The 12,365-nt window shown below is 43.4% G+C and overlaps 1 protein-coding gene across 1 annotated transcript in view; it reads right to left on the bottom strand.

Moving 5' to 3' along the window:
* The window catches only part of BTAF1 (B-TFIID TATA-box binding protein associated factor 1), a 52,976-nt gene extending 45,973 nt beyond the window's left edge, over positions 1–7,003 (bottom strand). The window contains exons 1-2 of the mRNA XM_061552812.1: positions 6,618–7,003; positions 3,966–4,089 (exon numbers count right to left, since the gene is read on the bottom strand). Coding sequence (XP_061408796.1) covers positions 3,966–4,089; positions 6,618–6,631 — 138 coding nt within the window. The 5' untranslated portion in view covers positions 6,632–7,003. The remainder of the gene's footprint in view (positions 1–3,965; positions 4,090–6,617) is intronic.
* Between the last annotated feature and the right edge of the window lie 5,362 nt (positions 7,004–12,365).

Below are 12,365 nucleotides of genomic sequence, written 5' to 3'. Positions count from 1 at the left end.
GTGCAATGATGTTATGAAGTACTATATTAAAATAATTGGTGGGTGTATGTGCTTAAAAAAAACACTGACAAAGACACCAAACGGCACGAGATAGTTCAGAAACCCATGTATAAATGTCAGCACGTGACATTAAGGTATAATTTTTCGAGATTTAACAACAGATGACTTTCTAAGACGAGGAATACACACCAGCACCAAAGCCATAACCTCCACGTATATCTATGGATGCACATAAGACATAGATGATATGAGGTAGAGATGCAGGAAGGGCACCAAGAGCAATTTGAAACACGTCTGGACAACTCGTGTCATTAGGAATAATGATACTGGTAGGAACCTCCTGGTTACACCAGCCCACAGGGGATTATTGTGTCCGTCCGTCGTGCAAGGAGGGGCTAGCTGGGGAGGGAGGGGCTGGGTGGGGAGGGTGGGGAGGGGCTGGGTGGGGAGGGTGGGGAGGGGCTGGGTGGGGAGGGTGGGGCCTGGGTGGAGCTGGTCACCCCGTGGTGCCCTTATAAAAAACTCAACGTTTAACCTTCTCACACCAGCTTGTGCCCACCCTCACAGTCGGGCATATTTGCGGAATACACCACGCCGCCGTTGACCCTGGCCATTGACCGAGCAACCCAACGTTCCTACCAGCTCCCTCGGCAGGAATGTGTTGTAAAATACCCAATGCGCTAAAGACAAGAGTTGACCTTCGGATAATTTACAAATCAAGTTTCACTTATTTTAAATCACTTCATTCAAAATGATATCTACATGACTTTCTGGACCTTTTTTTGCATATAAAGAGAAATGGATAGCGATGGTGTTTTCTAGATTTGTGTAATGAAAGTGGTTATCCACGGACATGTAGAGTTAACTAGAAATAGGTAAGGTGAATCGCCTTAATATCATTATGCCTCACAGTAGTGAGTAGTGACACAACAACCAGAGACGACATCTATCTCGTGTTTCTTATCAGTGGGTATTCATAAGCAGTCGAGAGGTGAATTGCTCCCTTAATCCGTGGCTGCGAGTCATTTGACAGTGGTTTCCCAGAAACACACAAACCTCCCATTATCCACGAGCATTTCACAGATAAAAAAAATCAACCGGAAGACATGGCAAATCCTCTTGCATTCATCCACAGGTGTCCACATGGATAAGGGTTTCCTTTTTGGAGATAAACACAGAATTTTGGATCGGCAAAAAGCACCCGCTACATAAAGTTAGGACTATTACGACCATGCATGAGCCACTGAGCCTCAATACTTAATGCTGGCTGGTCCTGCATTTGGACGTTTGAAAAATTTCATGAACGACTGTGGGAAATACTCATTACCTGGAGAAAAGTTCCACATGGACAATTTCACAACCCACTTGCTGCACCGTAATGTTGTGGTAACCTTACAAACATCTATGGAATGCACCAATCCTTGACTCCACAGTGAACGATTATAAGCATGCACCACTGAATAGAGGAACATGCAAACTACATTCTATGATAGTGAATATTATTGGGAAGTAAAAGGCACTTCCATATTCTTTACGAGCAACACGGAACCCAAATACAGTATGCATATTTCAAGTGAGATGTCATTTATTAAATCTATGAACACGGTATAGAATTACAGCATATAAACAAAGTGCAAACCACATGACAACCATTGCAGCCTGCCAGTTTGATGAGGCCAGCCCAGCAATAATCCATTCATTAATGTCAAAGCAAGCAGTATTACTGCAACAAAGCAAAGCGCTCATCAGCTTAGGTGATGGTTGCACTGGTACTTCTATTACATTGTAATGATATATATTTAGGACATTTCGACAAGCAATTAGAATCAATAGCCTCAGTGAATGCAAAGACTTGAGAAATATGCTCAAAAGCAGTAAAACGTTGAAAAAAAACCTTCATGCTCAAATGAGAGGGCATTGCTCATTACTACTGATGGTCCTTTGCCAGTGATTCCTACAAGTTAAATGAAGTGGTCTTTGATTCTTCTATTTTTTACCCTATGGGTGATGATGGCTAATAAAATAACAACTCATGAGTTGCTAAATGTGGGTCAAGAGCATAGCCCGTGACACATGGCCAAAATAAAATACGATATAATCTTATTCTATTTAAAGTGATATGGTACGAGCCTTTAATGGTGGATAACCTTATAAAAGCCAATGAAAGTACAAACAATTGTCCCATTAATGGTAGAATATAGTAGGACTTTCTACAAGCTGGTATGGAGGTAAGTGTTCGTAGACAATTACTGGATGTGTCCTGCAAAATTAAGTAAAACAATGTAGACTCGAGTAGAAAACATGCAGTTTACAGCCCATATAACTACTTCGATCATGTTCTGCTCCCTAGAAATAGCTCAGCTTCACTAAAGCCTGGATTACAAGAGCCTATGATGGTGTAGGCTGGGGGTCTGCAACCAAAATACCAAGAGGAGCCATGTCTGTCGAATTCGGTAAAAAACTTAATATCTCAAGAACCACAATGCATGTGAATATGAGACAGTCCTTAATACATAACGCCACAGATTGCCGACCCCGTCTTCCACGGAGAACCCGACAGCCATGGTCAGGGGTCAGCAACCAAAATAAAAAGAGCAGCAATGTTTCTCGAATTGATACAAAAGAAATATATTTCAAGAGCCACAATGCACGCAACTATGAGACTGTACCTCATAAATAACGTCACAATGGAATCCGTAAAAGAGCCGAATGTGGCTTCGGAGCCGCAGGGTGCCCAACCCCTGGTATTGGCTGTATACACTGCACAAACCATTGACGATGCATTTTGATTACAGGTGCTTCAATCCGACCTAGTGGAACAGTGGCGCAGTGGTACACGCACTCCGCAATGACTTTGGCCGACCCAAATTTTACTCCTAGAGACAGCTAACAAAAGTGAAAAATATATTTCAACCAGTCCTAGACTTTCCCCAATCACAAACCATCAAACGAAACAAGATAGTAAAGTATGGTCAAATAATCCCCACTATTGCTGTGATGTGCAGAGGCCTTCATGTAGCACTGAACAAAAAATGTATTAACCCTGACCTAGAACGCACGCGTGCTTGTTGTTTCCAAAACAGGGCCAAAAATATGACCAGACCACAGCCACGAATCCAACATTTAAACCATGTGGAATGGAATTACGGATAAGCAGTACCTCTAAACTGACATTGTACATTAAGGTGTCAGCAAATCCGGTTTCACCATGGCAATGGGGCATACCTATCTGAGCTAACCAAGGGTGTGTGTCTAGGCCGAATCACCCCATCTCACATTTTAATCCAAGTAGACTTACGGAAACTATGCTCAATGTGCCGTTGTAAGGAAAAACCAAAAAAATGGTTTCACCGTGTACCTGTTTCTTGCTGATAGTCACAAGTGGTAAACCACGAAACATTTTTTTTAAACCAGTGTGCACTCCATTTAGCCTTAGGAGTGAAAGTCTAGAAAAGAAGTCTACTTTACATCAGCCACAATAATTATTGCCATTCCAACAGGAGTTAAAGTTTTTAGCTGACTAGCTACTCTCCAACCTTCAACATTACATTTCCTCAATACTTTGCCATGCGATACATGAAACACTTGAATAAACCTTTCGTGAAGACCAATTATTTTTTTACAAACACATTGGTTGATGACACTGATCAAGATCTTGCGGTAAACATTTTTTTGCATCAACATGCACATTCCCTTGAGACGTTTTCTAGGTAGGAATCACATTCATCTTTTGATTGTGCTTTCAAAGACATCTAATTTCTTTAAGTTGTTAAAAATGTGGTTTCATATTGCAAACGTTGACCCAATTAAATTGAGAATGAGTGGATGAGGCTGCCAATTCCCATGTTGGTGCACTAAACCTGCACCATCTTGATGCCAATTACAAACAGATTTATTATAATTGGTGAAAATACAAGACGGACTATGTGAATATTTTGATAAAAAGTCAAAAGGTGTAAAGATACCTTTGCAAGAAGGTTGTGAAGCTCATGTGGGTGAAGCCTTTGAACTTCCCCTAATTGCTGTGCAGCTGCTTTCCTAGTGACTGGAGTGGTGCCTGTATCCAACAGAATGAACAGCCGGTCCAACCTAACAAACACAAAGAGAAGTCAAATTCCCTTCAGATATTACCAATTAAAACACACACACACCTGCACACACAGCATGAAACAGATGAGATTAGGAAAAGTCAAAAGTAATTAATATCACGTTGGATACAATGTGACACCGATCAATTGTAAATGCAAACAATCTGCTTTCATTGCAATGCGTAAAACAAAGGGTACCAATTTTTCAGTGGTAAATGTGAATATATATTCAACTCGAAAATAAATGTCTGTTTGGTGGAGCATATTAGTGTTACACATGGCCTCAAATGCAAAATACCCAAGTTGGAATCCAAAATCAACAGCAATTAAGCATCTGAAATTTAATAAAAACAATGGGCAATGTATTTGACGAACACATTTTCTGCTACACAAACAATAATGTAAACTATTGCTATTTACTTCTGCTGAGCTTAAGACTTATTAGGTGCTATACAAATTATATTGCATTCCATACGTTGGCTATTTTATTCACTATATATCTGCAAAATGAAATAGAATATGGGTCCTGGCCATACAAGTTGGAATGTTTGGTTACTGATGAGAATGTAGAAGTTATCTGCAATCAGCTGTTTATTGTTCCAACTTTACTATTGAGTACATACATGTCTAAATGACCTTTATTCAAAATAGGAATAACGTAATGTTTAGATTTAAATGCAACTTCGTTGACTGCTGCTAAAACTGACAAAATTGGCCATCAACCAATGGAAGCAGCACTCCGAGGCAACAGAAGAACAAGTGGGCATCGTATCAAGCAGTTGGTGCGCGTCTCGAAGCGGAGTGGCAAAACCTTAGGATCATTATGTTGCACATATGGTTCCTTTGGAAGGTTCACAGCAAGATGTGTTCCCGTGAGTTCTGGGTTTCATGTACATATCACGTAGTTATTTTAAACACGTCGGCTTTCGCGACCCATATCATCCATGACAAACCTTACCAATTGGTTGTGTCGGGTGGTGGTGGATTGAACGACACATTTATATATTTAGGTTATTTAACCCAAAATACCGGTATTATGGACACACATATATATAGTACCAAATGACACTACTCGGGCATTATGAAAGCATGATCACGCTTGAGTGCTTAGAGAATTGGGACGACAATATTTAAGTAATATAATGCATCAAATGTTAAGTATGTTTGGTTGGTTAGAGAATAGATAATTAAGCACATAAATCATTGATATAGATTAGAATACCATTCATAATGTTGTACGTCAAATAAAATAAATCACCACATTAGTGTTTATGGATGTATACAGGTGTGCAGTGCCAAATTAATTGTTATACAGTAAATCATTATTGAAACGCCCAATTGCCACACTTTCCTTTTCTGCATGCATTATTCACAACGAGGCTCCACAGCGGGCAGACCGCTGCCCCGGCAAGACGTCAATGGCACATCTGCACCGCAAGACTTCGCGAATAAGATCACAGCCCCTCGAGTATAACGGGATTAAATCTAACAGTCCAACACCATTAGGATCTCATACACTCCTCTTATTCAAAGCACGGTAAAACACTCGCAGAACAGAAACGTACAAATGAACCGACATTGCCGTTGCCAAAAAACACATCACAAACATTATAATTGCACAACCATGTAAACAGTGTGCATAATTGCGATATACTGTACTGTATTAGCATTCAACTCCGCAACCGGTACATGTAAATTGGCTTACAGATTAGTCGTGATGGTGTTCTGGGCTGCGGTTTCAAAGCAGCAATCAGCACACGCGCGACAACTACCCACTCTTTAAATGACACACCTCGACTGTGGCGCTTTCTTCTAATTAAACCCCCCCCCTTTCAGACGGACTGCATCATTTGCGTTACGACACCAATAACGCTGCGTTAGCCTCCCACATGCTCTCATTTAACCTTACGAGGGCGATTAAACTGGATCCGTATACGGCATACTGGACCTGTGGGTTCCTTAATCGCTCACGAAACTTTTCTTCAAAATCTTATTTTAACAAGATGCAGAAATGTCAGAAACTTGTACTGCCCATACCCTGTGAATACATCAGGCTGAACTATGGGAAATAATGAAGGCGATGTTTTGTCACGCTGCGACTAACAGGAAATGAGTGCTTATTAAATCAATAGGCCGTTTCTCACCCCGACACCAAAGCCTGGTCGCATGACAACACTGTTACCTGCCAAGGAGCTTGTACCGCTTTACACAGTGAAAGTAATGTGTTTCATACGACCAACCGCAACGCAAGGACACCACCAGAGTTTATCCAAAAACAGCACCATCGGAGAGCGCCTATTAAGGCCGCCGACGCTGCACGTGTTGAGGCCGCTGGCAGGGGGCCACCGCAACAGACGCCCGGCCGCCTTTGTCACACTCTCTCTCACGTCGACACGCACCACCAAGCGCCCCACAGAGCGGTGGCCACTCGGTCCCAGTGTCCCGAGGAGAAGGACGAGGTCAGCTACACAGCCGCACTGTGGTGCCAGGGGGAGGAGGGGTAGCGGCAGAGGAGTAACTCCACTTTACCTGGAAACGGCCATCGTTGTCCACGCACGTACACGGGGCGCCGCAACTTGCACACTAAACGTTGCCGCTGTACTAAAACAAGCGCGACGGTTACATGGAGATGTACAAATCACGGGGTAACTATTAAAATAATAAATTAAGGAGGCCGCGGCCTAGTGGGCGGTGAGACCCGGCGCCTCCTGACAGTGCCCGGGGACCCCACGGCGCCGCTTGACCGCGCGCTCCTCTGCCGACGGGGCCGCTGCTCTTTGCATGGGACGCTGCCCTGCTTCCCGCGGCCTCGGGAGACGCGACCGGGGTAACGAGTGGCCCTCTGCGGCCCGAGGAGACGCGGAACGCGACCGACAGAGCGGAGCCCCCAGCGTGTATTTATACGTGGAGCCATCTTGATTTTAAGTTCAACCAGGACAGCACGACCGCTTATCATTGGGTCGCGGCCCGCACGGCTCGGCCAATCAGCGGCGGTGTTGTTGGGTGAGGGGGCGGGGTTTGGGTAATTCTCTTCCTCCCCCCCCATTCGCCCCCTCCCTCCCACTACGCGCGCGCGCACCTCCTTCTGTCGGATTGCCACGAGAAACACGTGCGCGCGACCGTAGGCTTGTGTTTTCATTCTTATTTTAGGGGGAACGACGCTGCACGGTGCAGGGGTTGTGGCTCCGAGCCACGCCGCACGCTGTTACCGGCGGAGTTGAGAAGTTGGTTATGGTGCTCAAAGGCGTAGGAGCTGTCCACCCCTGCTATGGATTGACTCTCCAACACACCGGTGGACTTGAAGTCGTCACTAGTTGGCGTTTCGTTTACTTGACTAATCGCTTACTAATTGGCAGTGTCGGGTGGTGGAGTGTTACGACACATTTATACTTACGCGATCTAACCCAAATCACTTTATTGTGAATAATATTGATCGCGAAAGTCTACGTGTTAAACAGTTCCATACGGCGTACAGAGATTTTCAGTTTCATTTATTAGGTATAGCCCTGTGAGCCATTCGGCTCTTGAATCGGGTGCAACCGCAACAAACAAAAAACATGAACAAGAAAGCATCTAAAGTGACTATGTGACTATGTGCAAACAGAAAATCCGAGAAAAGACAGAAAAATATTGCAGAAAAGCACCGTACACCAACGCTGTGTGCACAAATCCCAGTGGGATGCAAATCAAACAACAACAACCACAAGACAACTTAGACGTTTCTATACGGGCAACAGCAAAACAATTGTGTCTGTGTTTCTCCCTTGTGATGGGACTTTGTAGTGTGAACGTTGAGATGTATAAGGGGCACGGGGTGACCAGGTCTGAGTTGGTCTGTAATAGGTATGGCACTGATAAGGGGTTGACGGCTATGCAAATGAGTCAGTGGACGATGGGCGATTGCATTACACGAGGACATTATTTGGCAAAGAACTTTACAAGGAATGTATTGATGCAGTTGTATATGCACTTTTATAATGGAGGAATCCGATGACCTATAAAGCTCTTCAGATGTCTAATAGGGTCGGGTCAGAACTTTACAACAACAAACAATACAACAAACACGACATGAGTGCAAAGTATAGGAAAGATGAAGAAAAAATAACGTAATATATACAAATAAAACAACTTTTTTTTCTTACCAGGTGAAGCCCACTGAGCTATTAGAATAAACACATTTCTGCGGAGGGAGCTGGTAGGAACGTTGGGTTGCTCGGTCAATGGCCAGGGTCAACGGCGGCGTGGTGTATTCCGCAAATATGCCCGACCGTGAGGGCGGGCACAAGCCGGCGTGAGTAGGTTAAACGTTGAGTTTTATAAGGGCACCACGGGGTGACCAGCCCCTCCCCACCCAGCCCCACCCCTCCCACCCAACACCCAGCCCCACCCTTCCCACCCAGCCCCTCCCCACCCTCCCCACCCGGCCCCACCCTCCCCACTCAGCCCCACCCTCCCCACCCAGCCTCTCCCCACCCTCGCCACCCAGCCCCTCCCTCCCCACCCAGCCCCTCCCTGCACGACGGACGGACACAATAATCCCCTGTGGGCTGGTGTAACCAGGAGGTTCCTGCCAGTATAAACATTACGCGCCTATGACCTGATCACATATGAAATGCACCAGATTGGGCACTGCAGAAGCATTTCATTGCATGCTGCTGTTCTTCACAAATCCACACTGACCGCCGCGGTGAAGTATGGTCACATGACCCCCACGACCTGCACGGCGTGGGGGATGGGCAGTGGATCGACAGAAGTGATGTGCACAACAACACTGCAGCATCATGAATAATGCACAGCACTGTTGAAGGGAGTGGGCCATGTCGGTTGTCCGGGTTCTTCGACCATACTTCACCACGCTGGTCTGTGTGCGTTGGTGAAGGGGAAACACAGAAATGGTTAAGATATCACTCGCCACTGATGTTGACTGTGGCCAGGAATCAAACTCAGGTGGCTGGAGTCGTATCACCAGTTCGCTAACTGCCGTACCACTAATATTGCATTCGAGATCGGTCAATGGAGTGCACATTTGTAATGCACAGTAATAATGTATTGTGCAGGATAAATGTTAGTCAGTGGGTCCAGAAGATATAATATTTCACTTGTGGGTACCAACTGAGCTGGAAAAACCTAGCCGTCTTTTTCCTTTAAAATGTGACCATAGATTACACTGTAGTTAGATGTGACAGCCATTGAAACGACTATCACATGAATCATTTTTATTCGTCACATAAGGAAATTGGTAACCACTAAAATCTCAGGTCTTACCAATTTCCATTTTGTCTCATGGACAATGTGGGTTTTTATTTATGTTCCTATTGTTCCTACTTTCATCAAGGGTTTTTTTTTATTAGCAAAGACATTGGGAGAGATGGTGAGAATTATATCAGAGAAGTCAGGAGGCACACAGCTATGAGATAATAGTGACGATTGGGATTTGGAGGCTGACTAGGGTGATTTGAGAGCCATTCGGAAATTGATGATATTTGAAATGGCAGTTTGGAGAATTTGTTTTTTAAACATAATTACTGATTATTCAGTTTTATAAGTAACAATATAATCACACACTTGCCAAATTTTACGTCATCTTCATGAAATGTACACATTAAGGTTGGTCAACGTCAACAGTAGCCTTTGTAACATAGTCAAAACGCATTACCTGCAGCTGACATTTACCCAGCTTGTTTTAAAAGCATCAAACATAATTGCAAAAATAAACAATATGTTATGTAATCATACTCTGCTGATACACACCAAATGGAATAATCTGTAAAACTGTACCGTATTAAATTGTTTGTTATCTATTGTCAGTAGCATTGTCCAAGGCCTTAACTCCCCAGCACTAACCACTTGCCAGTGGCCTTGCTCTGGCAGATATATAGCCGAGGACTGCCCCTGGTTCTCATTGCACCAAATGCCACGTGTCTGTTTTGTTGTTTGGAGATGGAAACAGATGGAGCATAAATGCCAGACAAGCCACGTCCTTGCAATCGTTTATAACCAGGAGTGTGTAAATTCATGTTTGTGAGGCTACCGTCACCTAGTGGAATTGTTGTGAATGTGCGATTAGAAAGATACTTAGTATAATTTACAAGTATTGTAGCACCTGTAAACTGTGGCTCGTGGAAGAAAGGGATTTAATATTGATTGCCTGGAAGTGTTGCCCAAAATGTTAACACATTTTAACAAACGCCACACTTTGCTCGTGGGTAAATGTGTATTTTATTTGAATTGACGCGATAATCGAAAGCATTTATTGAGATGGTGCCAGAAGGGAAACCAATAAAAGTAATCCGCTACAGCATGAGCATGTGTTCTTCTTTCACACTCCTTTTATCAATCCATGGCTGGATTAAGCCTCCCCACCCGATGTCAGAGTAGATGATGGGGATTGTTGGACTTGTTACATACAGCGTCGGTCATGCAAATAGCATCTGACAATCGCTGAGGAATCACCGACGAGCTGGAAGGCACCCTGGCAGCGAGCCGGCACCAACAGTTGCCAAAGCTCTGCCGTCCTTTATAAATGAAGATGTTTCCAGGCAATTCATGGGTGTTTATACATCTGCGGGGAAAACTGAGCAACCTAAGAACACCCACGCATACAAGGGGGCAAACACCGTCTTGTACATAGCGGGCATGTGATGTTCGCCCTGTACTTTGCTGTACCGCCATCTCCTGGCAAGCCAGGGTATGGCGCATCAACGCCCACGGCAAGGGAGTTTTGCAACATGCGATCCATCGATGACATATTGTTCTTCTTTGCTGAAAAAAAACATGCCATCATCTCGCATTACCAGTAGTATGACATCACACACCGAGTTTGTTTCTATTGTCATTGGGTTTTCTCAATTAGCTTTGAATTAGCCCAGCTAATTGACCCCGTAGTGTAAAAGTGGTGACTCCACATATATGGTTTGCCAGAAGCAGACTTCACTGCAGTGAGCATTGGTAATTATACTGCACTGATGGCTCTTAATAATGACTAAATAGGCCTAGAATTATACTCTTTGGATCTTTCGGTAAAGTCACGTAGTTAGAAATAAAATAAAATAAATCAATACGTTTCGATCGCAACACAAGCAGTCGTCATCAGGCAAAAACGCATCAAATCAAGATTAGGCCTAGAGTTATCTATCTCTGTATTAGTGCTACCTGACAGTTGGTCAGATTTGCTTAAATGTATTTTGACAGTGACCAAAGGTAAGATAGCCACAATGCACTCCTTAAGGAACCGTTGATGTTTATTTGCAAATAAAACATAATTTTACAACCTTCGCTGTTATGATAGGGTTTTCTTATTAATTACAGATTTTAAGACTTTGTGTTGGTGATATTAAAGGAATTACAAACACTGGATCAGGACCACAAATACGAATGCCATGATCGTTTGAGCAGGAAGACCGTTTCATCAGTAACAAAAATTATTCTAAATTAATAATAGTCTCAAACAATTAATGATACTCTTGTCTCATATGCAAAAGAGATTCAGGATTAAATGTGCCATTTGAAGTGTAAATAATTACCCACAATGAAATGACAGCATCACACCCGTCTGTAGCAGTATGTTTTACATGTCCATGCAGAAAACTGCGAACCTGACTTTGTCATCCCTACAATTACACGTAATTTCCTTAATACACATTCTTCTTAAGAGGTGCGTAAGTGATAAGGACGTAATATATAAAAACAAGTAGAAAACATAGTTCGCACAGTTTAATGGAAGTGTCTGGATGGCTTTGGGCTAACACTATGCCCCGAAAAAGAGACATGAGATTGGTACAAATTCCATGCATGGTTCTTTTTTTCTCAAATATTGTTATGGCTAAACAGATGGCACATTATGTTCAGTGTATTTGGTAATGTTGTTCAGTGTAGCGCAGTGATAAAGTGTCCAACCTATAACTAGAAGGTTGCCAGTTCAATTCCCACACAGAGGTGGATTCTACAAGTATTCCTTCTGGAATTGATGCAATAAGTACCGCTTTGTGGAAAGGCAATTATAGCTTCATAGACATGTCCTGAAAATATCTTTATTGGCGAAGAAACTCCCATGAAAATAAGCATCAATCAATGCTCACTTAAGCTTGAAGACATTTTTGACTTGTCTATTTGGCCATTTTAATTTTATGGCCAAATATAAATGGCCAGAGCGGAGCTGTGTCGAACAGCATGGCTTTTAACTGAAGGCCCACCTCATATTTGTTGGCGTTTGGCTGGCCTCTTGACCAGTGGAAGTCAGGTTTGCGATATCATGGAGGCATGCGGCATGACGCCTCA

The sequence above is a fragment of the Lethenteron reissneri genome, chromosome 17, assembly GCF_015708825.2.
Source record: "Lethenteron reissneri isolate LAM-NWPU_2019-01 chromosome 17, ASM1570882v1, whole genome shotgun sequence".
Lineage (NCBI taxonomy): Eukaryota > Metazoa > Chordata > Hyperoartia > Petromyzontiformes > Petromyzontidae > Lethenteron > Lethenteron reissneri.
Note: the sequence above shows the minus strand (reverse complement) of the source record. Positions and strands in the feature narration are given on the sequence as shown.